The sequence below is a fragment of the Trachurus japonicus genome, chromosome 11 (genome assembly GCF_045865225.1).
Source record: "Trachurus japonicus isolate A0001 chromosome 11, Traja_1.0".
Lineage (NCBI taxonomy): Eukaryota > Metazoa > Chordata > Actinopteri > Carangiformes > Carangidae > Trachurus > Trachurus japonicus.
This window is the reverse complement of record NC_140917.1, coordinates 4101777-4117476: the sequence shown is the minus strand read 5'-3', so window position 1 is coordinate 4117476 and position 15700 is coordinate 4101777. Positions and strand designations below refer to the sequence as shown.

Here is a 15700-nt window from a genome sequence, read left to right as displayed (position 1 = left end):
ATGAACAGGTGTGAAAACTCCACTAACCAGAAGAGGATCAGGTCCAAACTAAACCATGGTTCAGACTTTCGTAGCTTTAAAGGAATGCTCCTACGCATTCAGTTCCACCTTCCACCATACACTCAATACCGGACTTGGACCTCTGCACATCAACACTTCACCCATTCCCGTTATCATTACACACCATCACCACATCAGACACTACCACACCCACTCTGTGAACTTTCACAATCTCAGATCACTCACACAACAATCCACCTCTCCCATCAACAAGCCACCTGTCACCATCAACATGGCACTTTTTAATGTTCGCTCTCTTTTAAACAGAACCTTTTTAATGAATGATGTGATTTTAGACAACAAGTTAGACTGTCTTCTTTTAACAGAGACATGGCTTGGCACTGACGCACCTGCTGTTCTCACTGAGGCTTCCCCACCAAATTATAACTTTTTATTCTCTACTAGAGAGGGTAGAAGAGGAGGAGGCACGGCATCAATCATAGACAATTCACTTAACTCAAATGGAGTGTTTTTTAACAGTTATGCATCATTTGAGTACCATGCCTTTACTTTTAGCAGTCCTCCAATTATTTGTCTTACTGTGTACAGACCACCCCATTACTCGAGCTCTTTTATCAGTGAATTTTCAGAGCTTTTATCTATTATTCACACCTCTTTTAGCAGGATTTTAATAACTGGTGATTTTAATTTACACGTTGACGACACCTCGGATCCAATATCCAGAGAGTTTTTAAATCTTTTAAGTTGTCTTGATTTTAAGCAGCACGTCGCACAGCCGACTCACAACAGAGGACACACCCTGGACCTGGTCATAACCCATGGCCTGTCCATCGGTGTGTCCTCTGTTGTCGACCTGGCTGTGTCTGACCATTACTGTGTGTTTTTTAGCATCACCAGTTTTAACCGAGAGGAGGCCCCAGTGAGAACAGTGAGGAGGCGCTATCTTACTTCTGAAGTGGCTGCAAATTTTATGGAGATTTTACAGAGCACTCTTGCTGAAATTTTACCTGCACCTTGTGATTTTATCGTTGATAATTTTAACAGTAGACTGAAGTCAACTCTGGACTCAGTAGCTCCACTTTTAACTAAAACAGTAAAAAGAAAACCAACACCCCCGTGGAGAAAAAACAATGAAATCAATGAACTGAAAAGAAAATGCAGGAGTGCCGAGAGAAGATGGAGGAAAAGTAAACTGATAATTCATTACGAGATTTTATGTCAACAACTCAAAACTTACAATAATGCAGTCAAAAAGGCACGAATTTCCCATTTCTCACAACTCATCACCATCAATAAAAACAACCCCCGGTTCCTCTTCTCCACTTTTAATGTTTTAACAGGTGCTAATTCTAATAACGTTTTTAAGGCACCAACAGATGATCTTTGTGAGAACTTTGCAGACCACTTCAGAACCAAAATCAAGGACATCAGATCCTGCCTTTTATCCCATCAGGTTTTATCTGTTGACACTGAACTGTTGTCCTTGCCTGAGGAAACACTGGAGAGTTTTGCCCTGGTTGATGCAAGGACGCTTGGTCGAGTTTTCTCCCAAGTAAACCCAACAACCTGCCTTTTAGATCCCATTCCCACATCACTCTTAAAATCATTTTATGGATTCTTTGAGGAACAGTTTTTAAACATCATGAATTGCTCTCTTCAAACGGGTGTCTTCCCCACCGCCTTTAAAACGGCGGTGGTGAAGCCCCTTCTGAAGAAGAGTAATTTAGATCCAAGTATTTTTAATAACTACCGACCTGTATCCAACTTACCATTTTTAAGTAAAGTTTTAGAAAAACTGGTTTTTAACCAAGTTAATGACTTTTTAAACAGAAAGAACATTTCAGAAAAGCATCAGTCTGGTTTTAGGAAATACCACAGTACCGAGACAGCACTTTTAAAGATTTTAAACGACATCAGGTGGAATTTAGATAATAAAAAGCTCACAGTGTTGGTTCTACTGGATCTAAGCGCTGCTTTTGATACAGTAGACCATCACATTTTATTAAATAGGCTTAGACACCTGGTGGGCCTCTCTGGTACTGTTTTTAACTGGTTTTGTTCTTATCTCACAGACCGATGCTTTTATGTAAGTATGGATACATGTTCCTCGGAAATCCATGAAATTGGATGTGGGGTTCCCCAAGGGTCAATTTTAGGTCCACTTCTTTTTAATCTGTACATGCTGCCCCTTGGGGACGTCATCAGGAGGCACGGCATCAGCTTCCATAGTTATGCTGACGATACGCAACTGTACATCGCCGTGTCTCCTGATGACACAGGGCCAATTGATGCCCTTTTTAACTGCATTTTAGACATCAAGTCATGGATGGCAGTGAATTTCCTACAGCTCAACCAGGACAAAACTGAGGTTTTAGTCATTGGTCCTGAAGGCCAGAGAGAGAAACTTTTACCAAAACTACAGGATCTTAAGCCAACACAGTCAGTAAAAAATCTGGGCGTGATTTTTGACTCTGAGCTGAATTTTCTTCCACATATCAAAAATATGACAAAAATAGGTTTTTATCATCTTAAAAACATAGCCAGAGTCCGCCCGTTTCTCTCTCAGGCCAGTACGGAGGTGCTGATGCATGCTTTTATCACCTGTCGATTAGATTATTGCAATGCCCTGCTCTCTGGTCTTCCCAAAAAGAGTATTTTTAATCTCCAATTATTACAGAACTCAGCCGCACGAGTGCTGACGAGGACCAGAGGGCGGGAGCATATTACACCAGTTTTAGAGTCGCTGCATTGGCTCCCCGTACGCTTCAGGATCGATTTTAAGGTTCTTTTACTAGTTTTTAAATGTCTTAATGGCCTTGCGCCCTCTTATTTATCTGACCTGCTTTTACCATATCAACCCTCGCGGACCCTGAGGTCCTCCGGCACCGGCCTTTTATCCATACCAAAACCCAGAACCAAAACCCATGGTGAGGCGGCATTTAGCTATTATGGCCCCCACCTGTGGAACAGCCTGCCGGAGAGCCTCAGGGCCGCAGAGACAGTTGATATTTTTAAGGGAAGGTTAAAAACACACCTTTTTAGTCAGGCTTTTAACTAGATTTTAAATTCTTCTCATGGTTCTATCTTATTTTATGTTTCTGCTTCCATCTGGCTTTTAAAGTTGTTATTAACCTTAAATAATTTTACTTGTTTTACTTATTTTATTTATTATCTTACATATTTTTATTTATTTATTTGTTTATTTACTTTTTATCTTTTTAAACTGTTTACCCTGTTAACTTATTTTTTCAGGGTTTTTATCCTATCTTATGTTTTTAGTTTTTAACTCCAGTGTTTCCTCAGGGGGGTCTTCCACGCTGGGAGCTGTGTCTGGGCTGCTGCTGGGGGCGCTGTCCCTGGGTCCCTTCGGCTCGGCTGGCTGTGGTCTGTCGGGGTCGGGGGGCCTGGGCGCTGGTGCCCCTTGTGGCACGGCCTGCGACTCCTCCCAGTGTGGACGGCCCCAAAGATAGCGCTTCCTCAATCTTCAGTGTCATGCCATGTCTCCCTAGCGTCAGTAGTGAGAGAGTGTGTGTGTGTGTGTGTGTGTGTGTGTGTGTGTGTGTGTGTAGTATGGAGTGTGGGAGGGAGGGGTTTTTACTTGTAATTGTTTTATTTTCTATGTGTGTAAAGCACTTTGTGTTGCATTTTCCATGTATGAAAGGTGCTCTATAAATAAAGATTGATTTGATTTGATTTGAGAATTTCGGCCATTTTTGACCCCTAAACCGTTGTCCTGATGGTCACCCAGTGTTGGTTGGAGCAAAAAAACGCGACTAAAATTGATGCAGGCAAACCGGAGTTACACCATGGCGGGAGCGTGCCTATGTTCCCTCAGCCTTACGTTCCCTCATTTCTAAGGTTTTTTTTTTCTTTCCAAAATTAGGCCTTATGTTCCCACATTTCCTTTATGATCAATTTGCATCAGATTTTATCCCCATTTCTCCAAATTTGGACCCTAGGTTGAAATTACTCTGAATCATCCCTTTAAATGCGGTATAAAAATAAAAATGACTTGACTTAGAGTTTCATTTTGAGAAAATTATTAGAAATAAGAAAAATCTTAGAAATGAGGCAACATAGGGCTGTGGGATCATTGGGCTGTGGGAACATAGGGCTGACCCCACCATGGCTACTCGGCGCTAGGGATAGCCACAACGCTAACCCATGGGGGCAATTCTTTCAACCACAACAAACACTCAGAAAACAATCAGATATCTCTGGTACATGACTGGAATCCTTAAAGACACCACTGAACTCATATAGTGTAGAGTAGAAACAGTATAAACTTTGTGTTTTTGCATGTAGTCACTCACCTCAGACAGCCGAACTCTGAAACATCCTGGAAAGACATTACTATCCGATCGCAGAGCGCCTGCTCTCCCCGCCACAGAAACTAACACTTTCTCCTTGTTGTGATGATTTCTTTACTAAAATAAACGGTGGAGCAGTGCAGTGGCAATGTCCAGAATATGAGAGATATGAGACTTTAGCATATCCAGTTAAAGGGATACGGGATAGTTCAACATTTTGGCAAATTGGCCCATTGCCATAATCCCTATAGTTATAGCAGTAGGTTCGTTACCTTTAATTGTCGGTGCAAGCTATTTTTAGAACGGCGGAGCAGAGCCGTGAGCTGCTCAGAGCTACGCTACGGAGGCTCATGGGATTTCTTGGTTTCCCTCATCAAACACACAATCCAACAACTCCACAACGCTCTGGTGGACAAGTTGTGACCTGCACATTCACCACGCTATGAGATAATAACACAACGTTACCACACAGAGTTGTTTTAGAGGGAAATGCAGAGACTGTTTGATGAAAAACTGTCCCTGAAGGCAACACGCATCAGCGGTTTTGCATGAATTTACCTCTAAAACAACTGTCAACTCCGCCGTTCTAAAAATAGCTTGCACCGACAATTAAAGGTAACGAACCTACTGCTATAGGGATTATGGCAATGGGCCAATTTGCCACAATGTTGAACTATCCCTTTAAAAGTTCCTCGTCTGGGCTTTAGCAGATGATTTAATTATATTTATTTGTTGTGTTCAGGTCGTCTCGTTCTCGTGGACACGATGTTTCACTCTCATCTTGATGGATCGACTTCAGATTTGTGGGAAATATTCACAAAGAGTCGAGGATGAACTCATTAGGTCAAAGGTCGTCGTTAACTGGGACTAGTTTTAGCGGCGGAGGGATACGACCTGAACTCATCCCAACATTAAAACAGTTTGAAACTTTTTTAAATCAAATAATCTCTCTGTCTCTACAAAGACATATATAGTAACATGATCGTTATATCCGGCCCGTCGCCGTGGAAACTCACCACAGTAAAGTTCCACGCGCCGTCGTCGTCGTAGGAACAGTTTTAAACAGACGACCTAAAGATGAAGATGAAAGAAATGAAAGAAAAAAACGTTTGTTCTTCACATGTTGGAGCCATCGGACCATCACATCCTCACCGGGTCGCTCTGCGTCCACACACTGCTTCCTGCCACACACACACACACACACACACACACACACACACACAGAAATTGATAACACATTGTGCCCGACTGCTGCAGATTATTACAGTTAAACCTCCTGTGTGTGTTCACTGCACACACACACACACACACACACACTCTGAGGCTTTGTCATGTTATTTCACATTATGTTACATTACATTATATCATATTAAAGTATGTTATCTTATATTATGGTATGGTATTGTTTTGTCTAGTCTTTTTTTTTCTTTTTACAGTGTATTATAGTGTTTGTTGTTCTAACCTTAAATAAAACTCACTTACAGAAATAAACTGACCTCCAGTCTGTGATCAGATCATCTTCATGTCTTTTCTTCCAGTTCATTAAAGCAGAAGTAAGCGATATTTTTGTGTTAATATAAGTCTTAAATAGTTGTATCTTCCGACAGCAATCACTTACATAGAGTGTTTGGTCTGAAACACGGGTCTGTCAGTCCCTCTGCTCTGCTCTGAGCCGAGGAGAAAACATTTATCATATCCTACAGTTTTTATCCAATGAGGAGAGAGAACGGCATGCAGGGCTGTGTGTGCAGCCAAGGGACGCGCGTGAATGTGGTGACGAGGACCAATAGATCCATGACGAGGGCGGGGGCTGCTAACTCCATCGGCTGACAAGAAGTTATGGTGCGTTCAAGGCAACTCGTAACTCGTGTTTTTCCGACCTGTGAAGTCGTACCAGTTCGATCTGGTACGAGTTCACGGGTCAGAAGTTACGAGTGGCCGTTATAGTGACTTTCACAGGTAAAACAGGTCGGAAAAACACAAGTGGGTTGCCTGGAACGCTACAAAGTCGTAAGTCTTGACTTGAAGCTGTAATTTACAGTTTCAAAAGCCTGCCTGGAACGCAGCATTAGCCAAAACGACCAGATCGTTTACTTCTGCTTTGAATTATGTTTTGGCCCCTTTGCATTTTGCATTAGTATTATATCATTTTAAATTATGTATTGCAGTCAGATTTATGTAGCATAGTATTTAACCTATGTCTAAGTTGCTCCCTTTGCACTTGTAGCGTATATTCTACTGTTTTAGACATTGTAGGATATATTTTACCATATACTTCCTCTTTGTATCCTGTTTATCTCCCTTTGGAGCATCCTGGCAGAAGGATTTCCTTCGGGATGATATTTATCTGTCAATCTATCAGTTTTACTGTTTTATTATTTATTTATTGTCTTATTACTTTACTGATCTTATCATGCACGGTTTTTGTACGTATTTATCTCTCCTACTCCTTTTAGTTGTCTTATTTACCGTAATTTGTCCCAGCTCCATTTATTCACTTACACCTCGTTTTTTTTATGTATGTTGGTGTTTTTACTACAGAAAGCAATTTGTTAACTGTGTGAAAAGTGCTGTAGAAATAAAGTTTGATTGATTGATTTTAGGTTTATAATGAGGCATGTTACTGTTGTGGTCAATGATGATTAAATGAAAAATATATAACAGTATTTACTTCATATATAGTTTCCTGAGTGTTGACATGAACCGTTTCTGTCTCTGGTCTGTTGCTCCCTCTTGTGGCCACATGATGAACTTCACCACAGGATCAAACCTCAGCATCTCTCTCTCTCTCCATCATCATCATCAATCATCATCTCTCTTTTTATTACTCATTAATAATCAATAATCATTAACAACAACAGTATAAATAACAGACAGCGTTAGAAACTGCAGTGCAGGACGTGGAGTTCACAGTTTGTAGACGACAACACGGAGACAAAGACACGACACAAACGCGTGGAGCTGCTTCTTCTTCTCCTTCTTCTTCCTCCAAAAGGAAATCAACAACAAACCGAATCAAAAACTAAATGAAAAATGATCAATTAAGTGTCTTTGTTGTTTTTTTTTTAAGTCAGAATACTTCTCCTCAGTGGTTGTCGGGATAAAATCTGAATAATACGAGAGTTTCCAGGAACGATCAACCTGAGTTGAACTCAATTATGATTTAAAAGAAAACAAATTAACACCAACAATTCAGTTTCCCTGTTTCTTTTCTCCACAGTGGAGTCAATGATAACACTCACAGAAAAGCCCAAAGGAGTTGTTTCATCAAAAAAAAAGAAAAAAAGTTTCAGTTTCCTGCTCTGACTGTGACTCCGTCTCCACGGCGACAACATCAAACCTCAGACTGATGGTTGGCGACGATTCGAAGCTTCAGCACATCAACATACAGCGAAATGTAAATGAGGCACAAAGCTACGGAGGATCAGAGACGAAGACAGAGTTCACATCTCAGATTCTAACAGGCAGGAAACTGTGATCAATCAACTATCAATATCCATCAATCAATTATAATATATATGAATCTGATGATGCATTCAGGGACCGCCCACTCCAGTGACGAATCCGCCACACTTTCTAATCTATATATCGATAGTTCAACATTTTGTCAAATTTTCCCATTACCATAATCCCTATAGTCATAGCAGTAGGTTTGTTACCTTTAACTGTCGGTGCAAGCTGTTTTTAGAGTTGTTTTAGAGGTAAATACAGAGACTTCTTGCTGAAAAACTGTCCCTGAAGGCAACACGCATTAGCAGTTTTGCATGAATTTCCCTCTAAAACAACTCTGTCTGGTAACGTTGTGTTATTATCTCATAGCGTGGTGAATGTGCAGGTCACAACTTGTCCACCAGAGCGTTGTGGAGTTGTTGGATTGTGTCTTTGATGAGTTTGATGAGGGAAACCAAGAAATCCCATAATGAGCCTCCGTAGCGTAGCTCTGAGCAGCTCACGGCTCTGCTCCGCCGTTCTAAAAACAGCTTGCACCGACAATTAAAGGTAACAAACCTACTGCTATGACTATAGGGATTATGGCAATGGGCACAATTTGCCAAAATGTTGAACTAACCCTTTAAATCAGGTGTGAACGGAGCCGATCACTGAGAAAACCGGTGTGAACAGGAAAAGGAAATTATCATTTTAAAACTTCATTATTTATTCATGAACTAAGAGTTTTATTCTGTATCTGATGGATCAATAGTTGATTTATTATTAACTGTTTTAATTCCCATCAAAATAAGAAACTGAGGAAAAGCGTCATTATTTTTTATTTTCTGTCACGTCCCTGATCCTCCGTACGAAGCAGAGCGGCCACGCCCCCAAATAGAGGAGGCCACGCCCCCTAATTCCCAGGAGGCCGAGCGGCTGCTGAGGCGTTCAAGGCCAAACGTAGAGACGACAACATTTCCTGTTGCTGGTTTTTAAACACGCGAAGCTTCTTCTTCTTCCGATCTCCTCCCGGTTGTTTTTGGTTAATGCACATCTGTACAGTGGTTTTAACTTTGAGCGCAGTAGTAAAAGGCTTCATTTACATAATAAACAGTTAATTATTATTTTTGTTATTTTTTTTTTCTGCTGTATCTCCGTTAACAGCGACTGAACGGTGCCGAGGCTTCAGGCACCGGAGCTGCTGCAGTCAGTTCTTTATTTAATAATTCATTCATTAATACCTGGAATAGAAAATAACACTTAAAAAATTCCCAAACTCCACTTATAAAAAAAGTTTTTGACAGAAAAGCATCAGAGTGTAGAAAACGAAGCGCTGGCGGAGGCGTCTCCATGAGCCTCCTCAGTGCAGCCACCTGTTCCGTCTTTAATATTTCAATATGTGCTCTGGGGTTTGTTTTTTGTTTTTTGTTTTTTGTTCAAGTAATCCCAAGTCTGAGGGGAATCGAACCCCAAAAAAACGGGTCCCAGTGGTTCTGCTGGAGAGGAAAAGTGCTGCAGGCTGATACGAGCCGAGGATCGGGATCGGGATCGGGATCAGGATGAGAGCTTGGAGTAGCTCGGAGGAGAGAACTTCCTCTTCAGGTACTTGATGATGTAGAGCGGGAGGCAGCTGACCAGCGTGATGGCCGACACCTTCCACAGGAACGGCCAGGTGGTGATGAAGGACAGGTCTGAGGAAGAGGAGGAGGAAGAGGAAGAGACATCATCACTGTTTGGTTTCATCATACAAATACTTGGAGACCTTTTTTGACGACCATCTCAAATTTGATTTTGAACAGAGAATTCATCTTCTCAGGAAACTAAATTCTTTCTCTGTCAGGCCTGTTATACTCTGTCTCTGTTTTTACCACGCGTTATGTGTTTTTCCTTTGTTTGTTGGTTTCATTGTCTTTCAGTCAAAGACAGAAACAGCCCGACTAGTATCGTTAAGTCCTGCTCTGAGATTATCAGAGTAAAACGAGAGAGAGATTTAAGTTCCTTTTGCAACCAGCAAATCCTCCGAAAAGCAGAGAGCATTTTAGCCTCCCCGAACCATTTCCTTGCGGGTGAATTCTCTCTGTTGCCTTCAGGCGGCCGTTATGCCCTTCATATGTGTAAAACAAATCGCTTCTCTGAATCATTCGTCCTCTCTGCACTCAGACTTTTAAATTCTTCATAGGGTTTTTATTCTATTATTATCCATTCCAAGCTCCATGTTGTCTGTTGTGTGTTGTATTGACTATTTATTTATTGACTATTTATTGCGGGCCATGTAGGCTACTGTATATGAAACACGACAACCTGCTGCTCAAAATGAATTGCCCCTTGTGGGATTAAAGCAGAAGTAAGTGATATATTTGTGTTAATATAAGTCTTAAATAGTTCTATCTTCCGACAGCAATCACTTCTATAGAGTGTTTGGTCTGAAACACGGATCTGTCAGTCCCTCTGCTCTGCTCTGAGCCGAGGAGAAAACATTTATCGTATCCTACAGTTTTTATCCAATGAGGAGAGAGAACGGCATGCAGGGCTGTGTGTGCAGCCAAGGAACGCCGTGAATGTGGCGACGTAGGGACGAGGACTGTTATGGTGCGTTCAAGGAAACTCGTATTTTTCCGACCGTGAAGTCGTACCAGTTCGATCTGGTACGAGTTCACGGGTCAGAAGTTACGAGTGGCCGTTATAGTGACTTTCACCGGTAAAACAGGTCGGAAAAACACGAGTGGGTTGCCTGGAACGCTACAAAGTCGTAAGTTGTGACTTGAAGCTGTAATTTACGATTTCAAAAGCCTGCCTGGAACGCAGCATTAGCCAAAACGACCGGACCACTTACTTCTGCTTTAATAAAGTTGTTTTGTATTTAATTGAATTTGAATTGTCACAGGTCAAGTGACGGCCCCGCCCACCTCTGACATCATCAGGAAGTTCAGTTACCAACTCTGAATCTGTTACTGCTGCTAAATCGCTTTAAAACTTTATTCCTGTTTGAATTTTAACTTTGAAGTTTTATTAGTGTTTGATTGTCTATCTTTTTATTTATTTTTTTAAATTTCCATTCAATTTTATTGTCACTTTCATGAAAAATCTTGTTTCCTGTGTCATGTTGTTTGCTGGACATTTAAAACAAGATAATCGTTCTAAAAAAAGGACTGCAGTACTTTCTATCTATTCTAAAAATATATTAAACATAAAGTGCGCTGGTTGCAGTTAGTTGGGGAAAGTGAAGCTGCATGTGTCATCCCATGGTGTTGTGTATCTATTATTTATTTATTTAATCATTTTCATTTCAGTTGTATATTAGTTTTTTCTAGTATGCAGCTTTATAGTCCAGTCATTTTATGAGAAAAGGTTAAACAAATTGCAACAGAAGCAAACTCAACTGGTTTTGTATCCTCAGCATGTCCTGAGTGAGGGAAAAAAAGCCCCGAAGAATCCCATTAGGGGAAAGTTTAGAAAAACACCCAAACATATCCCATTTATACGCATATACATTTTTTTTTTCACGTGAATAGGGTAAAATTTTTTAACCTTTAGATATCTCCATGAAAATTACTGAGTTGATTACTTACATTAAGACAAACAAAAAATGTATTATTATACATTATACATTATATGTTCAATCTTGTTAACATATTATATGTTAACAAGATTGAACAAGACATTTTCACCTGCTCTACCCAATGTTTAGATCAGGTGCTGTATGTATGCAAATTAGCCATATGTAATTGGATTATGCACTGTTGGCTCATGTCATACCTGCTCTACTAAGGATGTGGCTGTCTTGAAAAATTGCAGTCATCTTGAAATTTAAAGTGGTCAACTTGTCGGTTGACCGATGGAGTCAACTCATTACAATTTTCATGCCGGTACCACCACAGCAACTTCATATATACATGTGCCGTCAAAACGGTGCAATTTATGCAAATGTATGCAAATTTGCTCATGTTAACAAAGAATTTCAAAAAACTTGTAATACATTTTTTGTTTGTCTTAATGTAAGTAATCAACTCAGTAATTTTCATGGAGATATCTAAAGGTTAAAATTTTTTACCCTATTCACGTGAAAAAAAAAATGTATATGCGTATAAATGGGATATGTTTGGGTGTTTTTCTAAACTTTCCCCTAATGGGATTCTTCGGGGCTTTTTTTCCCTCACTCAGGACATGCTGAGGATACAAAACCAGTTGAGTTTGCTTCTGTTGCAATTTGTTCAACATTTTCTCATAAAATGACTGAACTAGTCATTTTAAAATGACTGAACTAGTCATTTTATGACATAAAATGACTGAACTAGTCATTTTAGGCCAAAAAAGGAGTCAACGTTAAACAAATTGCAACAGAAGCAAACTCAACTGGTTTTGTATCCTCAGCATGTCCTGAGTGAGGGAAAAAAAGCCCCGAAGAATCCCATTAGGGGAAAGTTTCGAAAAACACCCATCCCATTTATACGCATATAAAACATTTTTTTCACATGAATAGGGTAAAATTTTTAACCTTTAGATATCTCCATGAAAATTACTGAGTTGATTACTTACATTAAGACAAACAAAAAATGTATTACAAGTTTTTTGAAATTCTTTGTTAACATGAGCAAATTTGCATAAATCTGCATACATTTGCATAAATTGCACCGTTTTGACGGCACATGTATATATGAAGTTGCTGTGGTGGTACCGGCATGAAAATTGTAATGAGTTGACTCCATCGGTCAACCGACAAGTTGACCACTTTAAATTTCAAGATGACTGCAATTTTTCAAGACAGCCACATCCTTAGTAGAGCAGGTATGACACGCTCCGTCTCTATTAATGCTCATGGGTAGCCTTTGGTTCCATTCCTTAAGGTTTTTAACTGTAATATCATATTACAGTTAAAAAATGTCTTGTTCAATCTTGTTAACATATTATATGTTAACAAGATTGAACAAGACATTTTCACCTGCTCTACCCAATGTTTAGATCAGGTGCTGTATGTATGCAAATTAGCCATATGTAATTGGATTATGCACTGTTGGCTCATGTCATACCTGCTCTACTAAGGATGTGGCTGTCTTGAAAAATTGCAGTCATCTTGAAATTTAAAGTGGTCAACCGATGGAGTCAACTCATTACAATTTTCATGCCGGTACCACCACAGCAACTTCATATATACATGTGCCGTCAAAACGGTGCAATTTATGCAAATGTATGCAGATTTATGCAAATTTGCTCATGTTAACAAAGAATTTCAAAAAACTTGTAATACATTTTTTGTTTGTCTTAATGTAAGTAATCAACTCAGTAATTTTCATGGAGATATCTAAAGGTTAAAAAATTTTACCCTATTCACGTGAAAAAAAAAAAGTATATGCGTATAAATGGGATATGTTTGGGTGTTTTTCTAAACTTTCGCCTAATGGGATTCTTCGGGGCTTTTTTTCCCTCACTCAGAACATGCTGAGGATACAAAACCAGTTGAGTTTGCTTCTGTTGCAATTTGTTCAACCTTTTATCATAAAATGACTGAACTAGTCATTTTAGGCCAAAAAAGGAGTCAACGTTAAACAAATTGCAACAGAAGCAAACTCAACTGGTTTTGTATCCTCAGCATGTTCTGAGTGAGGGAAAAAAAGCCCCGAAGAATCCCATTAGGCGAAAGTTTAGAAAAACACCCATCCCATTTATACGCATATAAAACATTTTTTTCACATGAATAGGGTAAAAAATTTAACCTTTAGATATCTCCATGAAAATTACTGAGTTGATTACTTACATTAAGACAAACAAAAAATGTATTACAAGTTTTTTGAAATAATTTGTTAACATGAGCAAATTTGCATAAATCTGCATACATTTGCATAAATTCCACCGTTTTGACGGCACATGTATATATGAAGTTGCTGTGGTGGTACCGGCATGGAAATTGGAGTGAGTTGACTCCATCGGTCAACCGACAAGTTGACCACTTTAAATTGCAAGATGACTGTAAAATCCCCTGATTCGCACAAACTGAAATACGCTGCTATGGCCGCGTTTTGGTTGATTTTTCAAGATAGCCACATAGTAGAGCAGGTATGACATGAGCCGACAGTGCCAGCACTGACAGTGCATAATCCAATTACGTATAGCTAATTTGCATACATACAGCACCTGATCTAAACATTGGGTAGAGCAGGTGAAAATGTCTTGTTCAATCTTGTTAACATATTACAGTTAAAAAACTTAAGGAATGGAACCAATTTAGGCCCATGAGCATCTTGAAATTTAAAGTGGTCAACTTGTCGGTTGACCGATGGAGTCAACTCATTCCAATTTTCATGCCGGTACCACCACAGCAACTTCATATATACATGTGCCGTCAAAACGGTGCGGTTTATGCAAATTTATGCAGATTTATGCAAATTTGCTCATGTTAACAAAGAATTTCAAAAAACTTGTAATACATTTTTTGTTTGTCTTAATGTAAGTAATCAACTCAGTAATTTTCATGGAGATATCTAAAGGTTAAAAATTTTACCCTACTCACGTGAAAAAAAAAATGTATGCGTATAAATGGGATATGTTTGGGTGTTTTTCTAAACTTTCCCCTAATGGGATTCTTCGGGGCTTTTTTTCCCACACTCAGGACATGTTGAGGATACAAAACCAGTTGAGTTTGCTTCTGTTGCAATTTGTTTAACGTTGACCCCTTTTTTGGCCTAAAATGACTGGACTATTACTTCAATGACCACTTTCTTTTTCTGCTTGTTTTTCTACAAAGAAAAATGTATATTTAACACTTTGTAAATGTTTTAATACAATTGTCTACATCTGCAAAATCCAAGTTTTATTAGTGTTTTGTTGTCGTTATGTTGTTTGTTTTGATCTTTTTGTGTAACAGTGTTTAGAAACATGCTCTATAATAATCATTATTATTAGTGAATATAATATTCACTCAGGGTTGAAAATTCTTTGCTACAGCTTTTAACTAAATTCAATATATCATTATTAAGGATTGTAATCATTCCAGTTGCAATGTCTTTTACTGTCTTATTTCTTTATTTTTCTTTTAAGTGTATTTTGATTCTGTTCTTAATGTACTTTATTAGCCTGTTGTATGAAATGTGCTGTACAAATAAATGTGCTTTGCCTCAGCAGCTCAGGAACATAACAACACAGTGTCTATATCTCTGACATATTGCTATTATATAAAAACAGATGTTTTCATCTGTTGAACAGTTCTGGTTCCGCTGCTCAGATGAATTCAACAACGTCACAGTTAAATAAATAAAAAAAAAACCCACAGAGAAACACTGAGTCACCGTCAACACAAAACCATCAACAACATGATGAACGGTCGAGATGCAGCTCAGAGTTTAAATTTAAACTCTGGACTTTATGGGTTTGGAGAAAATAACACGAGACAAAACGAAAAACATGAAAACATGAAAACATGAAAACATGAAGGTTGCAACACTGAACATGAAGCAACAGACGATGAGACGAGGAGACGAGGAGGAAGTCGACAGCTGCAGCACCTACCGAGAAAAGCTCCAAAGGAAACTCTGCCTATACCTGGAGACAACGCAGCAGCAGAGAGGAGGAGAGGAGAGGAGGAGAGGAGGAGGAGAAGGAGGTAGAGGAGGAAGAAGAAAGAGAAGAGGAGGAGGAGGAGGAGGTAGAGGAGGAAGAAGAAAGAGAAGAGGAGGAGGAAGAAGAGGAAAAGAGGAGAAGAGGAGGAAGAAGAGGAAGAAGAGGAGGAGGAGGAAGAGGAAAAAGAGGAGGAAAAGAGGAAGAAGAGGAAGAGGAGAAAGAAGAGGAGGAGGAAGAGGAAGAAGATGAGGAGGAGGAAAAGAGGAGAAGAGGAAGAGGAGGAGGAAAAGAAGAGGAAGAAAAACGAGAAAAGGAAGAGGAAGAGGAGAAGAAGAGGAGGAAGAAAGAGAGGAGGAGGAAGAAGAGGAGGAGGAAGAAGAGGAAAAGAG

The 15700-nt window shown here is 39.5% G+C and overlaps 2 protein-coding genes across 6 annotated transcripts in view; one reads left to right on the top strand and one right to left on the bottom strand.

Moving 5' to 3' along the window:
- Positions 1–15700, top strand: part of mbpa (myelin basic protein a) — a 354691-nt gene that overhangs the window by 168418 nt on the left and 170573 nt on the right. The gene's annotated exons all lie outside the window — the stretch shown is intronic.
- atp9b (ATPase phospholipid transporting 9B) overlaps positions 8319–15700 on the bottom strand; it is a 79671-nt gene continuing 72289 nt past the window's right edge. The window contains exons 30-31 of one of the 5 annotated variants that reach the window (XM_085790712.1): positions 15261–15293; positions 8919–9451 (exon numbers count right to left, since the gene is read on the bottom strand). In XM_085790712.1, the coding sequence (XP_085646838.1) occupies positions 9315–9451; positions 15261–15293 (170 nt within the window). In that variant the 3' untranslated portion in view covers positions 8919–9314. Of the gene's footprint in view, positions 9452–15260; positions 15294–15700 lie in introns of all 5 variants that reach the window. The other 4 variants (XM_085790716.1, XM_085790714.1, XM_085790715.1 and 1 more) reach the window with 4 other exon arrangements.